The sequence below is a fragment of the Dendropsophus ebraccatus genome, chromosome 1, assembly GCF_027789765.1.
Source record: "Dendropsophus ebraccatus isolate aDenEbr1 chromosome 1, aDenEbr1.pat, whole genome shotgun sequence".
NCBI classification, from domain to species: Eukaryota; Metazoa; Chordata; class Amphibia; order Anura; family Hylidae; genus Dendropsophus; species Dendropsophus ebraccatus.
Genome location: NC_091454.1, coordinates 197,314,001 through 197,338,455, shown reverse-complemented (window position 1 = coordinate 197,338,455; position 24,455 = coordinate 197,314,001). Strand labels below are relative to the sequence as shown.

General features: G+C 47.5%; 1 protein-coding gene and 1 long non-coding RNA gene across 10 annotated transcripts in view; one reads left to right on the top strand and one right to left on the bottom strand.

Annotated features, from left to right (window-relative positions):
- Positions 1–24,455, top strand: part of CAMK2B (calcium/calmodulin dependent protein kinase II beta) — a 120,445-nt gene that overhangs the window by 56,636 nt on the left and 39,354 nt on the right. For 6 of the 9 annotated variants that reach the window (XM_069944031.1, XM_069944012.1, XM_069944006.1 and 3 more), the window contains exon 5: positions 10,428–10,493. In XM_069944031.1, coding sequence (XP_069800132.1) covers positions 10,428–10,493 — 66 coding nt within the window. Of the gene's footprint in view, positions 1–10,427; positions 10,494–11,682; positions 11,756–24,455 lie in introns of all 9 variants that reach the window. The other 3 variants (XM_069944037.1, XM_069944026.1, XM_069944004.1) reach the window with 1 other exon arrangement.
- LOC138766460 (uncharacterized) overlaps positions 1–24,455 on the bottom strand; it is a 109,875-nt gene that overhangs the window by 58,072 nt on the left and 27,348 nt on the right. Inside the window, exon 2 of the long non-coding RNA XR_011358720.1 lies at positions 14,065–14,251. This is a non-coding gene — a long non-coding RNA (uncharacterized lncRNA). The remainder of the gene's footprint in view (positions 1–14,064; positions 14,252–24,455) is intronic.

Genomic DNA, 24,455 nt, shown 5'->3' with positions numbered 1-24,455 from the left:
GGACAAGGCAGGAGATGTGCGGCTGTGTAGGGTAGTAGTAGTAGTACAGTATGGGACATGATGGACAAGGCAGGAGATGTGTGGCTGTGTAGGGTAGTAGTAGTAGCAGTAGAAGTAGTACAGTATGGGACATGATGGACAAGGCAGGAGATGTGCGGCTGTGTAGGGTAGTAGTAGTAGTAGTAGTACAGTATGGGACATGATGAATAAGGCAGGAGATGTGCGGCTGTGTAGGGTCGTAGTAATAGTACAGTATGGGACATGATGGACAAGGCAGGAGATGTGCGGCTGTGTAGTAGTAGTAGTACAGTATGGGACATGATGGACAAGGCAGGAGATGTGCGGCTGTGTAGGGTAGTAGTAGTAGTAGTAGTAGTACAGTATGGGACGTGATGGACAAGGCAGGAGATGTGCGGCTGTGTAGGGTAGTAGTAGTAGTAGTACAGTATGGGACATGATGGACAAGGCAGGAGATGTGTGGCTGTGTAGGGTATTAGTATTAGTATAGTATGGGACATGATGGACAAGGCAGGAGATGTGCGGCTGTGTAGGGTAGTAGTAGTAGTAGTAGTACAGTATGGGACATGATGGATAAGGCAGGAGATGTGCGGCTGTGTAGGGTAGTAGTAGTAGTAGTAGAGTATGGGACATGATGGAGAAGGCAGGAGATGTGTGGCTGTGTAGGGTAGTAGTAGTAGTAGTACAGTATGGGACATGATGGACAAGGCAGGAGATGTGCGGCTGTGTAGGGTAGTAGTAGTAGTAGTAGTACAGTATGGGACATGATGGACAAGGCAGGAGATGTGTGGCTGTGTAGGGTAGTAGTAGTAGTACAGTATGGGACATGATGGACAAGGCAGGAGATGTGTGGCTGTGTAGGGTGGTAGTAGTAGTACAGTATGGGACATGATGGACAAGGCAGGAGATGTGCGGCTGTGTAGGGTAGTAGTAGTAGTAGTACAGTATGGAACATGATGGACAAGGCAGAAGATGTGTGGCTGTGTAGGGTAGTAGTAGTAGTAGTAGTACAGTATGGAACATGATGGACAAGGCAGAAGATGTGTGGCTGTGTAGGGTAGTAGTAGTAGTAGTAGTAGTAGTAGTAGTACAGTATGGGACATGATGGATAAGGCAGGAGATGTGCGGCTGTGTAGGGTAGTAGTAGTAGTACAGTATGGGACATGATGGATAAGGCAGGAGATGTGCGGCTGTGTAGGGTAGTAGTAGTAGTAGTAGTAGTAGTACAGTATGGGACATAATGGACAAGGCAGGAGATGTGCAGCTGTGTAGGATCGCAGTAGTAGTAGTACAGTATGGGACATGATGGACTAGGCAGGAGATGTGCGGCTGTGTAGGGTAGTAGTAGTAGTACAGGATAGGGCATGATGGACAAGGCAGGAGATGTGCGGCTGTGTAGGGTAGTAGTAGTGTGGCATGCTCGTGCGTGTAACCACTGGATGATGTTGTGCTGGTGGTTGCAATACAGCTCAGCCACTGATGGTACTGTCGTGATGCCAGTGCTAGTTCAGCACACAGGGGTGATGGCAAACTTGCTTTTAGTTGTGGCTGGCTTTTCTGTTCCCCCATGGTCGGTGACCTGCTGGGTTGGGATGGGTCCCTTGGGCTCTTGTCACAGTGGTCCAGAGTGGGGAGATGACCCACCCGTACTGTCGGTACCACCACCCACAGACTGGGGAGAGTAACCCAGGGAGTGTGTAGCTGGTATGTGTAGGTGCTGGTGCAATGATCACTGAAACCCAGTAGAATAAATAAAATGGCTAATAGTCTCTTGTGATACAGGGTACGCTGGTAATAGACAACTTCCTTGTTACAGACTTGTGTTCACTGGATCTGAATAGAATAGTGGTGTTGGTGCAGCTTAGTGTTGAGCAGTGAAGAGAAGAGGAGTTTGTCATGAGAGCCCCAACCCAGGGTAGTAGTGTGCTCTGCCGGAACTTGAGAGAGAGATACTTGAGAGAAGAATACTTGTGCCCGTGTTTCCCTAACCACCTTCTGCCCAGTAGTGTTGGGGTACCCGTCCTGTCAAGGTTACACAAGCCCCAGTCTTGGTTACCTGAGATTAGCTAAGTGTCCGAAATTATCCGGTGTCACCTGCGCTGCGAGATAGAATACGTAGACCTTTGTACAGTTGCTTTGCTCTATCTGGGTCAGTTCCTCTAACCTTTGACACTGCCCTGCACTGTTTTGAGAGGTTCACAGCATGGGCTGGGGTGATCTCTGACTTGTCCTCCTATTGGGGTATAACACTGCATAGTGTCTATAGTAATACTATATACTCTATAGTTATACTTAGAAGTAAAAGTCTCTGGGCTCTCCATACATGTGTGTCTTTGACCAACTCACTAACACACTTGATTATCCCAGACAGGGATCCTGGCAGAACCAGGCCCTGGCTAAGTCCAGCAGGGATGCCTATTCTGTGTGTGTATACTACTCCCCAGAGAATCAGAGGGAAACGTATGCTACACTTCCTCTCCCCAAGTGTCTACTTCCTACAAGGGTATGTAAGAGCCCCTGTGAGTGGTGAAGAGAGTGTGCAAAGAAAGAGGTACAGAGATAGGTAGACTGAAAAGGATCTCCATTGGACCACAGGATCACAGAATACAAAGAAAAACAGTAACCCTATAGTAGCTACAGCTGTGCAACACATCTGGTGGCCAAACTAATAAATATCTTTACCACCTTACTTTTGAGTACAAGGTGTGCGGCTGTGTAGGGTAGTAGTAGTGCCGTGGCCCGGGTTGCTTAGGTGGTATACAGCAGGTGGGCTTGGTGTTTTTGCTCGAACACTTGTCACTGTTGCCTGAAGTGGCGTTACCCACCCCCGGACACACAGGCACTGGCACTTGTAATGGTAGCACAATGTGTGGGTGCAAGTGTGGTGGAACAATGAGCGCAGAGTCCAGTGACTGGGTCTAACCTCCTATAGGTAGGGCAAGTGTTAGAGAAAGGAGAAGGAAGAAGGGAGATAGGTGGTTTGTGTGTGAGGTACCTGCACCAGCTGGACAAGGCAGGAGATGTGCAGCTGTGTAGAGTAGTACTAGTAGTACTAGTAGTAGTAGTAGTAGTAGTAGTAGTAGTAGTACAGTATGGGACATGATGGTCAAGGCAGGAGATGTGCAGCTGTGTAGGGTAGTACTAGTAGTAGTAGTAGTACAGTATGGGACATGATGGTCAAGGCAGGAGATGTGCAGCTGTGTAGGGTAGTAGTAGTAGTACAGTATGGGACATGATGAATAAGGCAGGAGATGTGCGGCTCTGTAGGATAGTAGTAGTAGTACAGTATGGGACATGATGGACAAGGCAGGAGATGTGCGGCTGTGTAGGGTAGTAGTAGTAGTAGTAGTAGTAGTAGTAGTACAGTATGGGACATGATGGACAAGGCAGGAGATGTGCGGCTGTGTAGGGTAGTAGTAGTAGTAGTAGCACAGTATGGGACATGATGGACAAGGCAGGAGATGTGAGGCTGTGTAGGGTAGTAGTAGTAGTAGTAGTACAGTATGGGACATGATGGACAAGGCAGGAGATGTGAGGCTGTGTAGGGTAGTAGTAGTAGTAGTAGTAGTAGTAGTAGTAGTAGTAGTAGTAGTAGTACAGTATGGGACATGATGGACAAGGCAGGAGATGTGAGGCTGTGTAGGGTGGTAGTAGTAGTAGTAGTAGTAGTAGTAGTAGTACAGTATGGGACATGATGGACAAGGCAGGAGATGTGTGGCTGTGTAGGGTAGTAGTAGTAGTAGTAGTACAGTATGGGACATGATGGACGAGGCAGGAGATGTGCGGCTGTGTAGGGTGGCAGTAGTAGTAGTAGTAGTAGTAGTAGTAGTACAGTATGGGACATGATGGACAAGGCAGGAGATGTGAGGCTGTGTAGGGTGGTAGTAGTAGTAGTAGTAGTAGCACAGTATGGGACATGATGGACAAGGCAGGAGATGTGCGGCTGTGTAGGGTAGTAGTAGTAGTACAGTATGGGACATGATGAATAAGGCAGGAGATGTGCGGCTGTGTAGGGTAGTAGTAGTAGTACAGTATGGGACATGATGAATAAGGCAGGAGATGTGCGGCTATGTAGGGTAGTAGTAGTAGTAGTAGTACAGTATAGGACATGATGGACAAGGCAGGAGATGTGCGGCTGTGTAGGGTAGTAGTAGTAGTAGTACAGTATGGGACATGATGGACAAGGCAGGAGATGTGCGGCTGTGTAGGGTAGTAGTAGTAGTAGTACAGTATGGGACATGATGGACAAGGCAGGAAATGTGTGGCTGTGTAGAATAGTAGTAGTAGTAGTACAGTATGGGACATGATGGACAAGGCAGGAAATGTGTGGCTGTGTAGGGTAGTAGTAGTAGTAGTACAGTATGGGACATGATGGACAAGGCAGGAGATGTGCGGCTGTGTAGGGTGGTAGTAGTAGTAGTAGTAGTAGTACAGTATGGGACATGATGGACAAGGCAGGAAATGTGTGGCTGTGTAGGATAGTAGTAGTAGTACAGTATGGGACATGATGGACAAGGCAGGAAATGTGTGGCTGTGTAGGGTAGTAGTAGTAGTACAGTATGGGACATGATGGACAAGGCAGGAGATGTGCGGCTGTGTAGGGTGGTAGTAGTAGTAGTAGTAGTAGTACAGTATGGGACATGATGGACAAGGCAGGAGATGTGTGGCTGTGTAGGGTAGTAGTAGTAGTAGTACAGTATGGGACATGATGGACAAGGCAGGAAATGTGTGGCTGTGTAGGGTAGTAGTAGTAGTACAGTATGGGACATGATGGACAAGGCAGGAGATGTGCGGCTGTGTAGGGTAGTAGTAGTAGTACAGTATGGAACATGATGGATAAGGCAGGAGATGCGTGGCTGTGTAGGGTAGTAGTAGTAGTAGTAGTAGTACAGTATGGGATATGATGGACAAGGCAGGAGATGTGCGGCTGTGTAGGGTAGTAGTAGTAGTAGTAGCACAGTATGGGACATGATGGACAAGGCAGGAGATGTGCGGCTGTGTAGGGTAGTAGTAGTAGTAGTAGTACAGTATGGAACATGATGGATAAGGCAGGAGATGCGTGGCTGTGTAGGGTAGTAGTAGTAGTAGTAGTAGTAGTAGTAGTAGTACAGTATGGGATATGATGGACAAGGCAGGAGATGTGCGGCTGTGTAGCGTAGTAGTAGTAGTAGTAGTACAGTATGGGACATGATGGACAAGGCAGGAGATGTGCGGCTGTGTAGTGTAGTAGTAGTAGTAGTAGTAGTAGTAGTACAGTATGGGACATGATGGACAAGACAGGAGATGTGCGGCTGTGTAGGGGAGTAGTAGTAGTAGTACAGTATGGGACATGATGGACAAGGCAGGAGATGTGCGGCTGTGTAGGGTAGTAGTAGTAGTAGTAGTACAGTATGGGACATGATGGACAAGGCAGGAGATGTGCGGCTATGTAGGGTAGTAGTAGCAGTAGTAGTAGTAGTAGTAGTACAGTATGGGACATAATGGACAAGGCAGGAGATGTGTGGCTGTGTAGTAGTAGTAGTAGTAGTAGTAGTAGTAGTAGTACAGTATGGAACATGATGGATAAGGCAGGAGATGTGCGGCTGTGTAGGATAGTAGTAGTAGTACAGTATGGGACATGATGGACAAGGCAGGAGATGTGCGGCTGTGTAGGGCTAGTAGTAGTAATACAGTATGGAACATAATTGACAACTCTATGGCTTGTAGCTTGTCCAAAAATGTAAAAGAGTATTCCAACCTACGTTATCTTACCCACTTGTCTATCTCCAGTGGCTCCATAGACAATGAACAGAGGTGTGGTGCTCCTGCTTCATTTTTGGCCATTTTACATTTTTTATTTGTATAATCAATGCCGTCATTGTAAAATAATGTCCTAAAAAATGTCCATCAAACGGTTAAAAAAGACAGTGTGTGTACACAGCCTAATAAAACCATGTGTGAAGTCTATGAAGTCATAGATTGTGATTAATAGGTTTTGCTCAAAACCAGAAGTAGATCCTGGTCCAAGACTTGGTTTTATCTCACCTATCCCTATCACCTGTCACCTATCTCATCTTTTTAACTTCTTAACCCTGCAATGTGCAAAGATGGTGAACAGGCCAGCATTCAGCTGAACAACACAAGAATGAGGGAAAAGCTAATGCATATCTTTACTAGGGGAAGAACTGTTATGTGACAACAACTACTTCTCTAGGCCTGGCCTGAAGCCTTGGAAGGTTCTAGATGTGCTATGGGGCTCTTATACAACTTTGTATATGTATATTCCTGTATACAACCTGTATATGTATTTTCCCTTTGGCAATCCTTCAGGTTGGATTTTAAGGTCTATGATATATAGTCGTTTTTCTGCAGGAGAGATGGTACTCCAAATGGTCACAGACAGGCAGGCCTAACTGATGGAAGATGATGCTCCTCACTCTAGACTTGACTACACTGCATGTCCTCCCTATAGGGAGAGAAAATCTGGGCCAGGGAGTCTCCTCCCAATATCCAGTATATACCTTAATGCAATGTGATGTAGTAAAGTAATTGTATGAGCTACCCCTCTCAGAGCCAAATAATAAAAAAGTGCAAAACGGTATAAAATACAGTGTACAGTGTCGCTACACAGAATTATTCCATACAAATGGTTTGAAGCAGTGCAAGATTTCTAAAATACATTAACAATAGGACAAATATCCTGCCTGTCTGATGACCAATAATGACAGCTGTCAGTTCAGATCATCAGACTCTCAGTCAGGCCGGGACTTGCAGCCATAATATAAATTCAAAAATGTGTCCATAGTACGCTATGGTGAATCTGGCCGTAAGCAGATACCATTGCTTGGATAAGATGTGGTCCCTTTATTCCCATCCCATGTGCAGGTGTCTGATCCCTCATTATCATAATTAAATGCAAATAAAGTTAGCCAAGTACAGGACAGAGTACAGTTAAGCCCCTATTCCACGGGCCGACAGTGAGGAGCAAACGAGCGCTGCCATCGCTCATTTGATCCTCGTTCCCTGTTTGCTTCCGCCACTGTTGCATGCGGCAGCAGTCAGTGCGGGAAGGGCCGCGGGGAGGTGCAGGGGGGGCTGATAAGGTGATCGCTAGATCGTCCGGGCAGCCCATAGAGGTTAGTGGCGGTCTGATGCTATCACAGTCGTTTGTTTTTCAACATATTTGAAAAACTAACAATTGTAACGATCAGCCGACATGAACGATGTCGGCTGATCGTTGCCTTCTATTCCACAGGACGATTATCGAATAAGGCCAATAATCGTAACGCGGAATAGGGCCTTTAGTCACACATCCTGTAAAGTTGTCTGTAATTGTGGATCTGGACATGTCCTAATGCTGATCATGATTGCAGTCCTGATTAGCCGATGGAAGCCTATGGGATCCGTGTTTTTTGATGAGGAGTGATATCAAAAGCAGATTCAATATAGGCAAGCTAGTTAAATAAATGTTTTTATCAGTTTAACTTTATTAACTAGAACTGTACAATTTTAACGAATGCGGATGCGGATTCAATTATGGACCATTTATTCACGGATCACAGTGTACAAATAGCGGACCTAAAAGCGGACCTGAAAAATCACTAAACGTGTGAATGAGGCCTAAGGCCCCTAAAGAGAATGAAGGGGTCTGTGCCAGTGCGGGCAGGCTGCTGGTGGCTGTGGAAAGCACTACAGATGTGTGAATGTGGCCTAAAGCTGTAAGACAGGGATGGGGAACCTGTGGCCCTCCAAGTGTTGCAAAACTACAATTTCCATCATGCCCAGACTTGTGCAGAAATAAAGGTTATTTTAGTTATGCAACAGCTGCAAGGACGCAGGTTCCCCATCCCTAAGGTAAGGGTCCTATTAGTCAAAGCGTAACGTCTAACGATAAACAATCGCAAACAAGATTGTTTATCGTTTACCTAACCTGAAGGAAGGTGCGATGTGTAGGTGCTTAAGCAATAATCACAGAGTCCCGTTAACATAAATAAACTCTCTTTTACTTTAGAAATACTTGATACAGTGATATACAATGGACTTCTGACTTGACTAACAAGACATGGGCTGAGAGCTTGGGAGGTAGAATAGCCGTGCTGGCTTGGTTGCGTGCTGAGAAGTAGAATAAGTTCGGAAAAGTAAAGAGGAGGATTTCGAGAGAGTCCCACTCAATGTAGTACTGTGCTCTGCCGGAACTTTACGAGTAGAATAAATAGAATACTTGAGAGTAGAGAGAGCACTTGTGCCGGTGTTTTGATCTCTTTGATCTTTACATCACCTATTGCCCACCAGTGTCGGGTGACCTGTCCTAGAGGGTAACACAAGTCCCAGACCTTGTTACCTGGGTTGAGCAGAGGGGCCAAGGTTTCCTGGTGACACCCACGCTACCACCTTTAGACTTGTTCACGACGTGGGCTGGGATCAGGGGCGGATTAACTTTACCATAGGCCCCGGGCTGTTCACCAAGCCTGGGCCCCCCCCACCCCACTGTAACTATGGCGGCACTAGCCTGGCGTTCATAGTACAGTATAGATAATGTCATGATGTCCTGATTTGTGCAAAATTGCCATTAAAAAAACTGTGATTTTTTTGAAAATCATGGCGGAAGTGTAGCCAGGAGACAGTACACCACTGAAAGTATAAGTCTTTTTGGGTGGTCATGGGCCCCCCAGGAGCTCAGGGCCCCGGGCTACTGCCCGGAATGCCCCTATTATAATCCACAACTGGCTGGGATGATCCCTGACTTGTCCTTTCTGAGAGCGTCTAGCACTGCATGGTGTGCAGAAGTGCTGCTTTCAAGAAAAGAGAGTCCCTACTTCCCATGTGTTTCTGTAGACTAGACTACATTTGACTTGTCTTCTCTGTACGGGAACCAGACTAGGACTACTCTGGACTGGTTCTTCTGTCCCTGACAGGGGACCTGGCATAAGCCAGGGCCAAGCTTGACTACAGCAGGGACTGTCTTGTCTTGTGTCCTCTCTGCACATGAACTGAACTAGGACTGAGCTACTTCATCCCACCAGTGTAAAACTCCTCCTACAGGGGCCCAAGTGAACTTCCCTGCGATTGGTGTGTGTGTGTGTGTGTGCAAGAATACGAGGATAGAGATAGGTTAAGAGAAAAAACAGTTCTCATTGGTGCACAGATCCATGTGGTACAAGAGAAAAAACACTAACCCATTAGTAACTACAGCTGTGCAATACTCAGACATATACAATATTGACATCTAGTGGTGGACAATAAAATACCTTCTAAACACTCTAGCATCACTTAAGCTGATGAAAGAACTTTTTGGACAGGTGTATGAAACATAAAAAAGGAGAGAAAAAGAACCACAGTGGTGGGACACCACACTGTTCTTGCTAGTATAATGGGGTTCCAACACAGGTTTATAGAACATAGGGCTAGTGCCCTGGGATATCAACCATATTATTTAGTAAAGTTCATTAATGGTGTTTTGTCTGTTTTCTGGCGGGGAAAAAAATGTTTGGCCACAATTGTTTTGGGCAAAAAAATCTTTTTGCACCGCTCACACTACTTTTACAGTGGCATCCAGCAAATTGTATTTACTAAGGGACATTAGCATAGTGAAACTAAAGAGCCACCCTACTCCCCATCTTACTGGGTGGTTCTGATCCCCCGCTAACAGGAGGAAACCTATTCAACTGGTAAAAGAGGGGACAAGGGTGGCTGTTTAGTCTCAAAGGGGTTGTCCAGCAAATGTTTTTCTTTAAAATCAACCGGTGTCAGAAAGTTATAAAGATTTGGAATTTACTTCTATTTAAAAACCTGAAGTCTTCCAGTACTTTTAAGCAGCTGTATGTCCTGCAGGAAGTGGTGTAATCTTTCCCATACATCTCCCTGTGTAAAACGGTGCCGAGGAGAAAGTCAAGAGAGATACCTTCCTCCTCAGCATCCCAGGCGCTACAGGGGGCTATCAGCAGGTTAGATTTGTCTAACCTGCTGATAGTTCCCCTCTAAGGGTGGGTTCACACTGAGGAATTCTCGCGGATAAATTCTGCGGAATTCCGTCGGCTGTACGCGCTCACAGCCGCGCGCCTCTCCGCCTGTGCCATAGACACCATTCTATGCACGGGCGGATTCGGCCGAAAGAATTGACATGTCGGTTCTTTCGGCGGAATGTGGAATCAGCCGGCCCATAAATGGTGTTTATGGAGCCGGCGGAAAGGCGTGCGTCTGTGAGCGCATACAGCCGGCGGAATTCCGCTTAATTTATCAGCAAAAATTCCTCAGTGTGAACCCACCCTAAACCCCTCTTTTTTAGACTATAGAGGGAAATCTGCTGACAGGTCCCCCTATAAGGTAGTAAACTATATACCTTTTTGTTATATGTTACATTTATATTGTGTCTTGTAAATAAACCGATACAGTTATCATACATTGAAATTCTTTTTCCTCTTCTCTTGCAGGGTCACAGGCGGGGAGCTATTTGAGGACATTGTGGCGAGAGAATATTACAGTGAAGCTGATGCAAGGTGGGTACCCTCCTGACCTACAGTACCCTTCCCCTTAACCCTCATCCCTACCCCCTTCCAGCCACTTCCAAATGACTTTTTTTTAGCTTGCCTCCATGTAAAGCACGTACATATGTCCTGAACAGAAACAACATAAATACAAACCTAGTTGAATACAAAGAACTGCGATCTAACCTGACACAAAAGCTTAAGGCGCTTTATTTTTTATCCTTTGTTGGGCCTCCATATTGGCACCAGGCCTACAATACAACCCAATACACATAGGGGGAGATTTATCAAACATGGTGTAAAGTGAAACTGGCTCAGTTGCCCCTAGCAACCAATCAGATTCCACCTTTCATTTTCCAAAGAGTCTGTGAGGAATGAAAGGTGGAATCTGATTGGTTGCTAGGGGCAACTGAGCCAGTTTCACTTTACACCATGTTTGATAAATCTTCCCCATAGTTTTTCTGTATCCAGAAGCCTACAATATAACCTTGGCCAGACACAAGTATTGCGGAATGGGTTTTATTGAACACACTGGGCCTTATTGTTAAAATTTTCCCATAGCAACCAGAGTCCAGTTAGTTGCTATGGAAAGTTGCTCATGGCAACAAGATGTATTAAATATTTGTCTGTACTAGCTTCATTTAAATGAGGTCCTTTTTAAAATGTTTTTTTGTATGCCCAGTGATGGCTGGCAAAGCATGCTGGGACTTCTAGTGTAACCCAATGTAGAGAGCCGCTAGCAGCCTGTCTATAGTGCATAGTCCCTGTATAGTCCTGCATGCTGCCTCTATTCTAATGTGATGTTTTGTGATGTTAAGACACTGTGTTTTCTCCTCTTGTCCCCTTCTTCCTTTTCTCAATCTGTTTTTTCCCTCTGTCTCTTATCCCTTGTTGTGAAATATTGGTCGTGTTGATACTGTTGTTACCATGCATATTGTCTATGTATACCCTGCACTGGCCCTGCACGGTCTGCCCACATCTACCATATGCCATCTCTCCTTTTCCACATGCCGCCCCCCATTTCCTTTCCCATGCCCGCTCTTTTATCACCGTACCTCATCATTACCCCTACCCCATGGCCAATACCGACCCCCCCATGACATACGCTTTCTATCCCCAATGTGCCCCCCTGTACCCTGCCCTTATTTGTACCATCTCATTGCCCTCCTGTACCTGTGGGCCTGCTGGTTTTGTTTTACAGTCACTGTCTCCATCAGATATTAGAAAGTGTTTGTTTCACACACTCCTGTGACATTGTGCACAGGGACTTGAAGGTTAGTATTCCTGAAGGGGGAAAGGGGTGACATGGCATGGGGGTCCCAGGTGAGAACTGGCACATTGTGGGCACTGCACCCTTCACATCCCTGTATCATCTCACTCTGGAGACATAGTGCATGGGGAGCAAGGGAGGGTGGTGCAAAGCCATGATGAGAATGTGCATCCAGGTGGGCATGAAAGGGGGGCAGCGGAAAACTGCTTAACTGTGGGAAGGCCGTGCAGCAACAAGTGACAGATCCACCAATACACACCTCAGTGTGTGTCGGGTTCTGTCCTGGCGGGTATAAGGAACTGAATTAAACATACATATTTTGTAGGTGCTACTTGATAACAAAACAGCACATGTCAAGTATACAAATGGAGCATGCTTGTATTAAGAAGGTCCATTTAAGCACCATTTCAACTATGTAATGTATCCCAATAGCATTGCATGCCCTGCTTGGCCCTATAGCTAACCAGGCCTGCCCTTCTATCTACCATTGGCAATGTGGCATGGTTAGGGACATGTACTGTGATCGATAAATCACATCGTAGGTGTTTGATTGGCCAAAATTTTATTAAAAGAATCAATATTCCTGAAATCCACAAGAGCCATCATTGAATCATACAGAAAATGCCTGTGATATCTTATGTATACTGATGTAATAGCTAACAGTGCCTGTGCATGGCGATAGAAAGTCATAGAGATGAGTCAATGATCTAGCACCACCTATCATCTTATAGAAGGTACTACACTAAATAAGTAAAATTCCAGCACTAACTTATGAATAATGTCCCCATTCCTGCAGACAAGTCCTGCAATATATGTATGTTTCCATACTATAAATTGTATCATTCTAGCCCAAAGCTCTCTGTTTATTGTCCCCCTATATGTGTCACCTTTCTCTAGCGTCCTTCCCGCCACCTCTGTCCCTGCTGTCATCTTCTCTTCCAGCTGTTTCCCTCTGTGTCCGCCATTCACCCAATAAACAGAGAGTTGGCGTCACCCAATTTATCAAAGAAAAGTACAAGTTCCAGCATGCTCAGCTCCGTGCACCTACCCATGGGGACGGATAGCACTGCAGGAGAAATGTACAGAGTATTACATGGCCTGTGGTGTGATGCTCTGCAGACGACATGCATGCTATGCACTGCATCCTGTATACTCATATATCCTCTCTCTCCTTTAATCAGTCATCCACCTCTTCTCCCCTTTATACTGTGTTTTTACTCAGCTTCTTACAGTCCTCTCAGTTTCTTCTCCCTGCCTTCTTGCTCTTTAGTATGTAGACTTATTTCCCATCTTCTCCCCCAGGTCTCTCTTTACATTACCCTCCTCATTCCCTCTCCTCCTCTCTGCTTTGTGTTTCTTCTGCTTGTTTTTTGCTCTCTTTGGCAACTATTTTTAGTCTCTCTCCTCCTCCATCTGTCTCTTCCATGTCCTCCCCCTCCTGCGCTCTCTCCTGTCTCTTCCATGTGTCTCTCAATTATTCTCTGTCCTATACTCATCATTACTGCAACTGCATGTGTGCCTCTATTACTGGACTCCGCTAAACCTTGAGGTCATGGATCAGAGGTCACAAAGCTCTATATAATAAACATATCTTCTTTCTTTCTATCTATCTATCTATCTATCATTGTCAGTTAGGTCAGTGCTCTTTCTTCCTTCCTGTTTCTGTTATGTTTGAATCTTTTATTATCCCTGCCCTGCATTCTACATTGCTATTACATTGTTAGATCGGACATCACAAAGTTCACCATACAAATCTATCATCTATCTATCTATCTATCTATCTATCTATCTATCTATCTATCTATCATCTATCTTTTTTCTTCCTATACCCCCACTTCTCTAGTTTTAGGGTTTTCCTACCATACTGTTACCCTTTCCGCCGCTGTTCCCTTTACATGTCTCCCAGTATAGCACCAGATACACTATTCCTACCCTGTTACCACACACATAAATTAATATGTTGGTGATGTTCGATAGAAGCCTGGTGAATGCATATTGAAGGAGCTTGGTACTACACAGGTATTTGGGGAAGAAGAAAGTGCATGGATTGACATGTCAATTTTTTGCCTCTTTTCAGGAACTTGCGCTCACACCACTAAAGTACATGTGCACAGTCCTTGTCTTTGTGATCTCTGTTCTTTGTACCTCTGGCCTGTGTCAGTCACTTATGTGTACCAGAGCTGCCTTAATAAAGTGTCAATGTCGTTCTAACTCTCAAGATCTCAATCAACAGTAGATGTGATATAAAGCAAGTTTTCTATTTACATTCATTCTTTTTGTTGTTATCATGCTGTAAAACAAAGTTGTACTTACCAGAAATCCAGGTCCAGTCTCCTGAGGGCAGATTTTCTGACTTGTGCTGGTTGTAAAAAAAACAGGCTAAACCCAGGAATTCCGTCCAGTACAGAGAGTCACGGCTCAATGTGTCCGCGTCAGTCACATGACTGCCTTCTCTCTGTGAGCGCTCAGATGGCCTGGGATACACAGGACTTTCTGTTTTCTGTTAAAAAAAAAAGTAAAAAAATATGAATGTAAATTGCAAATTTGCTTTATATCACATCTACTGTTGATTTAGATTTTGAAAGTTATGACAGTGACACTTTAAAGTGAATGTCCACCTTTAAGAAACATTTTTTTAATCTATAAAGGCCCCTTAGTCTGCCCTGAAAAATTTCTAAATTTAAATACTTGCAGCTGCCACTAGGTGGCGCTTAGAAACCTACTGCGCTATACATTCCAAAGCTCCACCTAGTGTTAGCGGCAGTCAGGCAGAAATTCATCATTTTGTTTTATGCTTCTATATCAGAAAACTAGAGGTCCATTCAAAATAAATTATTAAGAAACAAATCAGCACAGAAATACAGATCTTAGGGTGACACAGTGTAAAGGGTGAACATTTACTTTATGCCTGAAGCAAAATCAGGCATAAATATATTTCAATTTACATATTGTAAATTAGCATTGACTACAGACATTACATATACACATGATATAGTCATACACAATGGGTAAGGAGTAACCCAAAAATGATCAGGGGATCAGGGGAACCATTGCACTCATGTGCCGTGCAAGCATAGTTAGTATGGTGCCTACTGAAACCATTGATGCTGATGAACACTACCCATATTCCTCCATGGTCTTTCTATAGAATGTTTTGGGGTCATGTAATGAGGGTAAGAGGCCAGGTGAACCTGGAAAGATGTAAGGGCTAGTTTGGCTTATGGAGCTCATGGTGCTATATGCTTGTCAAGCTGAAGGTTGGGATAGACAGGGGGTCACTAGTCCTGGGGGAAATTACAAGATATATTCTCTGTTAATTATTGGTCACTCCTAAACAGTGTCTTATAGGCTTCATGGTAAGCACAGGCATCTATGGAGCCCACAAGCCTAGCACTAAGGCCAGTGTTTCAGGATGAGATAATGTGCCCAATCGGCTTGATTTGGCAGCTTATCGCTCCGTGTAATAGGGCCCTTACAGTTTATGGCTATGTTCACAGCGGGCGTGATTCCCACGGAACTTACGTAATTCTGCCTTTTGAGGGAATCCCGGACGGACTGTATACACATGGTATACACTCCGGCCGGGATCCCTAGCAGCGCAGAAGAAAACTGACATGTCATTGAATAGCGGCCGCAGAAAACCTGTCAGTGCACACAATGTAGCTTGCGGCTCCGGCTGCACACTCCATAGTGTGCAGTGGGGAGTTCTGAGGTGGGCGCGCACGGATGCGCCCACATCAGAACTCTGCGGCGCTAAAGATCATCTGGCCGGTGCTGCAATTACCGGCCGGGATGATCTTGACTGGCCGTTCCGTGACCCGGACAGGTCACGGAACGGGCGGTCTCTTATGTTGTGTGAACATAGCCTAAGAATGTGTCTGCAACTTTCTATGCACCAGAGAGGTTATAGGTAAACTAATGGAAATATATATACATGAGTGGCAGATCAGCGCAGCAGCCTCTCCACTGGAAGCAGTGATTGCCATCACTGCATGCTCTGCTAGTCGTTTGTGCAGCCTTTCCCCCAAGTACTTTACAGTATATAAGTATACTGTATACAGTATATATAGTACATGGGGGTGAGGCCTGCTCTGTATGGTGGTGTGCGGCACTTCCCAACACAAAAATTGGTGGCTGTAGAGGGGCTTGTGTCACCCCTTACTGTTGTCACTAAAGAAAAAACTATACATTTCTTTTAATTAAAGGGGTAGTGCGGCGGTAAGCAATTATTCACTAAATAACACACATTACAAAGTTATACAACTTTGTAATGTATGTTGTGTTAGTGAATGGCCCCCTTCCCCGTTTTCCCCCCCACCCACGCTAGACCTGGAAGTGTGGTGCATTATACTCACCTAATTCATGTCGACCCCCGTCCACTATCTTGTGACAATGATGTCATCTTCTGGTCATCGGCTGCTCAGCCGCATAACTGTGCTCATTCAATCGCGGCTGAGCAGCTGATGACGCGGCAGAGGGCAGCCGGCACTAGGGACGGTCGGAGCGGTTTGGCCGGCCGGCCGCCGAAGATGACATCATTGTCACAAGATGGCGGACGGGGGTCGACACGAATCAGGTGAGTATAGAGCACTACACTTCCGGGTCTGGTGTGGGTGGAAACACGGGGAAGGGGGCCATTCACTAACTTAACATACATTACAAAGTTGTATAACTTTGTAATGTGAGTTATTTAGTGAATAATTGCTTACCGCCGCACTACCCCTTTAACCCCTTAAGGACCGGGCCTGAAATGGCCTTAAGGACCGGAGCAAATTTTATGAATATGACCAGTGTCACTTTATTCATTAATAACTTCGGGATGCTTTTACCTATCTGGCTGATTCTGAGATTGTTTTCTCGTGACATATTGTACTTCACATTTCTTGTACATTGAAGTCGATACTTTTAACGAATCTTTATGAAAAAAACCAAAATAACGTGAAAAATTTTGAAAAAATGCTTTTTTCCAACTTTAAAACTTTTCTGCTTATACAGAAAATGGTTATACCACATAAATTATATATTAAATAGCATAAGCAACATGTCTACTTTATGTTGGCGGCATTTATTAAACTATATTTCGTTTTTTTTAGACAATAGAAAGCGTAAAACATAAGCAGCAAATTTCTAAATTTTCAGTAAAATTTCAAAATCAGATATTTTTAGGGACCTGTTCAGGTTTAAAGTGTATTTGAGGGGCCTGTATGTTAGAAAGCCCCACAAAGCACCCCATTTCAGAAACTGCACCCCCCAAACTCTGCAAAAGCACATCCAGAAAGTTTTTTAACCCTTTAGGGGAGTCACAGAAATAAAAGCTAAGTGTGTAAGAAATTTGAAAATTTTAATTTTCTGTGCAGAGATTTTCTTGTGATCCAATATCTTTCATAATTGTAAACCTATTACCAGAGAAATGCACCCCAATATTGATTGCCCCGTTTCTGCAGTTTATAGAAATACCCCATATGTGGCCCTATTGCGCTATTTGACGCAACCACAAGCCTCAGATATAAGGGTGCGCCTAGTGAATTTGAACACCTCAGTTATATTTATGACCGTACCACTTCAGGTTGGCAGAGGCTCTGGGGTACCAAAACCTAAAAAACACCCCTAAAGGGACACCATTTAGAAAACTACACCCCTCAAGGAATGTAACAAGGGGTGCGGTGAGCATCTGGACCCCACAGGTGCTTCACAGATTTTCTGAACAATATGGCATAAAAAAATAAAAATTATTTCTTTATACTGAAATGTTGTTCTAGCCTTCAATTTTTCATTTCCACAAAGGGATAAAAGGAAAAAAAATGCATAAAACATGTAGCGCAGTTTCTCCCGAGTACAGAAATACCCCACATGTGGACATAAAGTGCCAAGCGGGCGCAGGACGGGCCTCCCAAGGGAAGGAGCGCCATTTGGCCTTTGGAAGCTGAATTTCACTGGAATGGATTTCAAGGGTCATGTCGCATTTACAGAGCCCTCGTGCTGCCAAAACACTGGAAACCCCCCACAAGTGACCCCATTCTGGAAACTACACCCCTCAAGGAATCTAATAAGGGGTGCAGTGAGCATATGGACCCCACTGGTGATGGGCACAAATGTGGAATAATGTGACGTGAAAGTGAAAAATTTCATTTTTTCACTTTCAAGGCACAAATGTGGCCGTCATAAAGGGGTCCATATCCTCACTGCACCCCTTGTTAGATTCCTTGAGGGGTGTAGTTTCCAGAATGGGGTCACTTGTGGGGGGTTTCCACTGTTTTGGCAGCACGATGGCTCTGTAAATGCAACATGGTGTTCATCATCCATTCTGGCCAAATCCAGCCTCCAAAATCCAAATGGCGCTCCTTCCCTTCGGAGGCTTGCCCTGCGCCCACATGGTGCTTTATGTCCACATGTGGGGTATTTACGGACTCAGGGGAAATTGCTCTACACATTTTGTGTGTTTTTTTCTCTTTTAACCCCTTGTGAAAATGAAAAATTCAAGGCTAGACCAACATTATAGTGTAAAAAAAAGTAATATTTCATTTTCACGCCACATTGTTCCACATTTGTGCCCGTCACCAGTGGGGTCCATATGCTCACTACACCCCTTGTTACATTCCTTGAGGGGTGTAGTTTCCATAACGGAGCCACTTGTGGGGGGTTTTACTGCCTTGGCAGCACAGGGAGTTTTTAAATGCAACATGGCCCTCGAAATCCATTCTACCCAAATCCAGCCCCAAAAAGCTAAATGGCGCTCCTTCCCTTCGGAGGCTCGTCTTGCGGCTACATAGCGCCTTAAGTCCACATGTGGGCTATTTCCATACTCGGGGGAAATTTCTCTACGTGTTTTGTTTTGTTTCTTCTCTTTTAACCCCTTGTGCAAATGAGAAACCTGAAAACTAATTCAATGATGTTGTGTAAAAATTTTATTTTTTACACTTAAACATTGGCCTAGCCGTGAATTTTTCATTTTCACAAGGGTTTAAAAGAGAAAAAAAACACAAAACGTGTAGAGCAGTTTGTCCCGAGTACGGAAATACCCCACATGTGCACATAAAGCGCGATGCAGCCGCAAGACGGGCCTCCGAAGGGAAGGAGCGCTATTTTGATTTTGGAGGCTGGATTTGGCTGGAATAGATTTCAAGGGCAATGTCGCATTTACAAAGACCCTATGCGGCCAAGACAGTGGTAAACCCCCACAAGTGACCCCATTCTGGAAACTACACCCCTCAAGGAATCTAATAAGGGGTGCAAAGAGCATATGGACCCCACTGGTGACGGGCACAAATGTGGAACAATGTGACGTGAAAGTGAAAATTTTCGTTTTTTCATTTTCACAGCACAAATGTGCCAGTCATTGAGGGGTCCATATTCTCACTGCACCCCTTATTAGATTCCTTGAGGGGTGTAGTTTCCATAATGGGGTCACTTCTAGGGGGTTTTCAATGTCTTGGCAACACAGGGCCTTTGTAAATGCGACATGGCATTCACCATCCATTCTAGCCAAATGGCGCTCCTTTCCTTCGGAGGCTTACCCTACACCCACATGGCGCTTTATGTCCACATGTGGGATATTTCCGTACTCAGGGAAAATTGTTCTACACATTTCATGTTTTTTTATCTTTTATCCCCTTGTGAAAATGAAAAAATAAAGACTAGATCAATGATTTAGTGTAAAAATTTAATTTTTTTTTACACTAAATGTTGGTCTAGCCTTGATTTTTTCATTTCCACAAGGGGTTAAAAGAGAAAATTAACACAAAACGTGTAGGGTAATTTCCCCTGAGTACGAAAATACCCCACATGTGGATATAATGTGCCATGTGGGCACAGGGCAAACCACCAAAGGGACAGAGCGGCATTTAGAGGCTGGAATGGAGGACGAAGGCCATGTCGGGTTCGCAGAGTGCCCGTGCTGCCAAAACATTGGAAACCCCCCACAAGTGACCCCATTATGGAAACTACACCCCTCAAGGAATGTAACAAGGGGTATAGTGAGCATATGGACCCCACTGGTGACAGGCACAAATGTGGAACAATGTGCTGTTAAAATGAAAAATTAAATTTTTTACACTAAAACGTTGGTGTAACTTTGAATTTTTCATGTTCACAAGGGGTTAAAAGAAAAAAATAAACGCCTAATCACGTAGCGCAATTTCCCCTGATTACAAGAGTACCCCACATGGGGACACAAAGTGCAAAGTAACCGCACGGAAAGCCTCCAAAGGGAAGGAGCGCAATTTGGATTTTGGAAGCTGGATTTGGCCAGAATGGAGGACGAAGGGCTCTCAGAGCCCCCGTGCTGCCAAAACAGAGGAAACCCCCCACAAGTGACCCCAACGAACTCAGGAATCTGTGGTTCATACGGGGTAGGGTCACTTGGGGGGGCTTGTGGGGCTTCCTGGGGCCTAGTCCTGGGGCAGCGCCTTGGGGGCTTGTCATCACTAAATGGTGATGACGATGAGGAAGAAGAGGAAGGAAGAGGGAACGAGGGATCTTCCTCTTCTCCCTCACTGGTTGTCTCAGTATCGGAGGCAATCCAGGCAAATGCCTCCTCTGCCGAGAACAACCTGTGGGCCATTTTGTTTTTTTTCTTTAGGATGCCTTCACACACACCGGATACGCACACTGCAGATCCAGCGTCAGTGCATCCCTATGATTGACATCCCTCTGCCTATATGTAAGTTAACGCCCGCTGGCCGGAGCATACTTTGCCTCCTCCCCGCTCCGGCTTGCTTCGGGGCTCCCGGCGTCTGCTCATCCCGCGCAGCCAATCAGTGAGCTCCGCCGCAGCCACTGATTGGCTGAGCGGGATGTCCTGCTGAGAACCCCCGAAGCAAACCAGAGCGGGGAGGAGGTGCTGTATGCTCCGGCCATCGGGGGGGTTAACTTACATACACGCAGCGGGATGTCATTCCTGCTGCGTGTATGTATTCTCATAGTGATGCACTGGCGCTGGATCCGCAGCAGATTTTGCTGCGAATCTGCAGCGTGAAATCCCCTGCGGATCCGGTGTGTGTGAAGGCATCCTTAGAGGGGTGTGTAAGTGTTATGCTTTTACACGTGTAAGTGTTAGTGTTTTATGTACTGTTTTTACATTTTATTCATGTGATTTTTAAGAGGGGAGGGTGGCAGCGAAAAGGGTAAGAGGAGAGGGTGGCAGGGGAGGGGAGAGGGGCGGCAGGACGGAGGGGAAAGCAGAGAGGGTAGGAGGAGAGGGTGGCAGGGGAGAGAGGGTAAGAGGGGAGGGTGGCAGCGGAGAGGGTAAGTGGAGAGAGTGGCAGGGGAGGGGAGAGGGTAGGAGGAGAGGGTGGCAGGGGAGGGGCGGCAGGACAGAGGGGAGAGGGTAAGAGTAGAGGTGCGGCAGGACAGAGGGGAGAGGGTAAGAGTAGAGGAGCGGCAGGACAGAGGGGAGAGGGTAAGAGGAGAGGGGCAGCAGGGGAGAGAGGGTAAGAGGGGAGGGTGGCAGCAGAGAGGGTAAGAGGACAGGGTGGCAGGGGAGGGGAGAGGGGCGGCAGGACGTAGGGGAGAGCAGAGAGGGTAGGAGGAGAGGGTGGCAGGGGAGAGAGGGTAAGACAGGAGGGTGGCAGCGGAGAGGGTAAAAGGGGCAGCAGGACGGAGGAGAGAGGGTAAGAGGAAAGGGTGGCAGGGGAGAGAGGGTAAGAGGGGAGGGTGGCAGGACGGAGGGGAGAGGGTAAGAGGAGAGGGTGGGAGGAGAGTGGGGGTGGCAGAACGGAGGGGGGGTGGGCTGGCAGGACGGAGGGGGGTGGCAGTACGGAATGGGGGCTAACAGTACGGATGGGGCTGGAAGGACTGAGGGGGGCTGGCAGGATGGAGGGGGGGCTGGAAGGATGGAGGGGGGTGGCAGGATGGAGGGGGGGGCTGACAGTATGGAAGGGGGTGGCAGGACTGAGGGGGGCTGGAAGGATGGAGGGGGCTGGAAGGATGGAGGGGGCTGGCAGGACTGAGGGGGGGCTGGCAGGACTGAGGGAGGGCTGACAGGACTGAGGGGGGTGTCAGGACGGAGGGGGGGCTGGCAGTACGGCGGGGGTGGCAGGACTAAGGGGGGCTGGCAGGACAGAGGAGGGGGTGCTGGCAGGACAGGGGGGGCTTGCAGGACAGGGGGGGCTTGCAAGACAGGGGGGTGCTGGCAGGACAGGGGGGGCTTGCAGGACAGGGGGGGCTTGCAGGACAGGGGGGGCTTGCAGGACAGGGGGGGCTTGCAGGACAGGGGGGGTGCTGGCAGGAAAGGGGGGGTGCTGGCAGGACAGGGGGGGCTTGCAGGACAGGGGGGGCTGGCAGGACAGGGGGGGCCGGCAGGACAGGGGGGGCTGGCTGGACAGGGGGGGGGCTGGCAGGACCGGGGTGGGCTGGCTGGACAGGGGAGGGGGGGGCTGGCAGGACAGGGGGGGGCTGGCAGGACAGGGGAGGGGGGGGCTGGCAGGACAGGGGGGGCTGGCAGGACGGGGGGGGGGGCTGGCAGGACAGGGGTGGGGGGGGGGAGTCTGGAGCGGGACGGGACGGGGGGAGTCTGGAGCTGGACAGGGGGGAGCTGGCAGAGGACACTGGAGGAGGAGGTATCCGGGGGGGGGGGGGGGGGGGGGGGGGTTGCGGAGGGGGATTGGGGGAGGCATGCAGCACAGGGGAAGGAGGAAGCACCCGATGCGGTCCTGGAGTGTGCCGGGTGCCTCCTCCCCCCAAGCTGCTTCCTCCTCCGGTAACAGGGAGATAGATGATCATCTCCCTGTTACCGGAGGAGGAGGCAGCACGGGGGGAGGAGGCGCCCGGCACACTCCAGGACCGCATCGGGCGCCGGGCACAGGACTCACCACCCCCATCATCACCTTCTCTGCTGCACATTCTTAGCAAGCAGAGAAGGTGATGATGGGGGTAGTAGTGTGGATCGCCCGTAATTGGCCGGCTGCCGGCAGCCGGCCAATCACGGGCGATCGGGGGGCCGGATCTAAGGGCAGGTGATGCCCAGGCACTGCTGTGGTTGGTGCTGTCTCGGACAGCACCAATCACAGCTCTGTGCCGGGGTCCGGTCCCGGAAATACAGCAAATCGCTGTGATTGGCAGATGACAAGTCATCTGCCAATCACAGCGATCGTCGTCACGGGGGGCAGGGAAATTGCCCCCTATGTGTCACATGAAGATGGCTGCTGATAGAATCAGCAGCCATCTTTACCGGAGCGCCGCGCGATTTCGCGCGGCGCCCGTTTAAAAGGCTGACGTACCGGTACGTCATGGGTCCTTAAGTGACAGTGATCCATGACGTGCCGGTACGTCATGGGTCCTTAAGAGGTTAAAGCGTAACTGTCATTTCAGGGTCATTTTTCTGAAAACATTAAATATCAACAGTACAAGCGATTCTCTGTAATAGGTTTTATGTCCTAAAAAAGTTTCCCTCTGTACTGAAAAAGCAATCTCCCAGCCTCCCCCCTCACATCAAATGAAGCAGGATCTCTGTGTCCATTATGTGGCTATGGAGAGGGGAGGGGCTGTTAGGAGTGACTGAGCACGGAGCAGTCCTGCACAGCACAACACTCTGCAATCTTCTCTCAGTAAGTTCATAGATAAGCACTGACCTTTCTGACACCTGAATTTAGCGTTTTAGCTGCCCAGAGAGTCTACAAAACAGCTGACCTTCATGTCACCTCTTCCTGCTCTCTCATCTCCCTCAGCCCCTCCCCCCTTCATAGGCTTATGCCCCTATTCCTCAGGTCGTTTAGAGGAGCAAACAAGCGCTCTTAGCGCTCGTTTGCTCCTCGTTCCCCGCTCGCTGCCGCCGCTATTCAACGCGGCTGCAGCGAGCGGGTGAGTGCGGGAGGGGGGCAGCGGGGAGCTGGGGGGGGGGGCTGCCCGGGGGATCGTTGATCATCCGGGCAGCCCATAGGCAGGGGCTGGCTGGCAAATTTTAGCCTGGGGGGCAGGTACACAGCAGTGGCCCATGAGTAGCCGGCTAGCGGCCCATCCTTCAAGGACCACTCTGGTCCTTACCTTTTATTACGCTCCCCACATCGGTGCGAGGAAGGTAGATGCCACCCACTCCAATACTTCCTCCAGCGGCAATGTTCTCACACTTCGGATAACACATTGAGCCCTTCCAGTCATTTGTAAACAAGGAATTCCTACTGTTCCCTGTGAAGGGGTCGGAAGACACTTTCCTGTATAAGTCCATGGGACGGCTCAGCGCTGACACCGAACCATAGTCCCATAGACTTACATTGACAAAGAGACTTCTGGCCCCTTCACACAGAGCAGTAGGAATTCCCTGGTCACAAATGACCAGAAGGGCTGGAGACATTATCCAAACTGTGCTGCTGGCAGAAGTACAGGCCCGGGTTGTCATCCACCATCCCTGCACTGATGTTGGGAGGGTAATATTTGGTAAGAGCACAATTGTGCTGATATGGTTTTCAGCTGCACAGTATAGATTTACTGTGCATCTCCCCGAGGCTACCAACCACTGAGTATAAGATGGTGGGAAAGCTGGGTGACCTCCATTACACTGAGTACAATACAAGATGCTGGGAAACTGGGGTTTCTGTATTTTCAACATAGTCACTTTTCCCTTCACATGATCACTTTTTCCCCCGCCCCCCTCATGTGCGCACCCCTTATTAGTAAAAATAATAATAAACATGGGATGCTGTGTGTGTGTGGAGGGGGGGGGGCTGCAGGGGATGCTGTGTGTGTGGGGATGGGGGGGGGGCTGCAGGGGA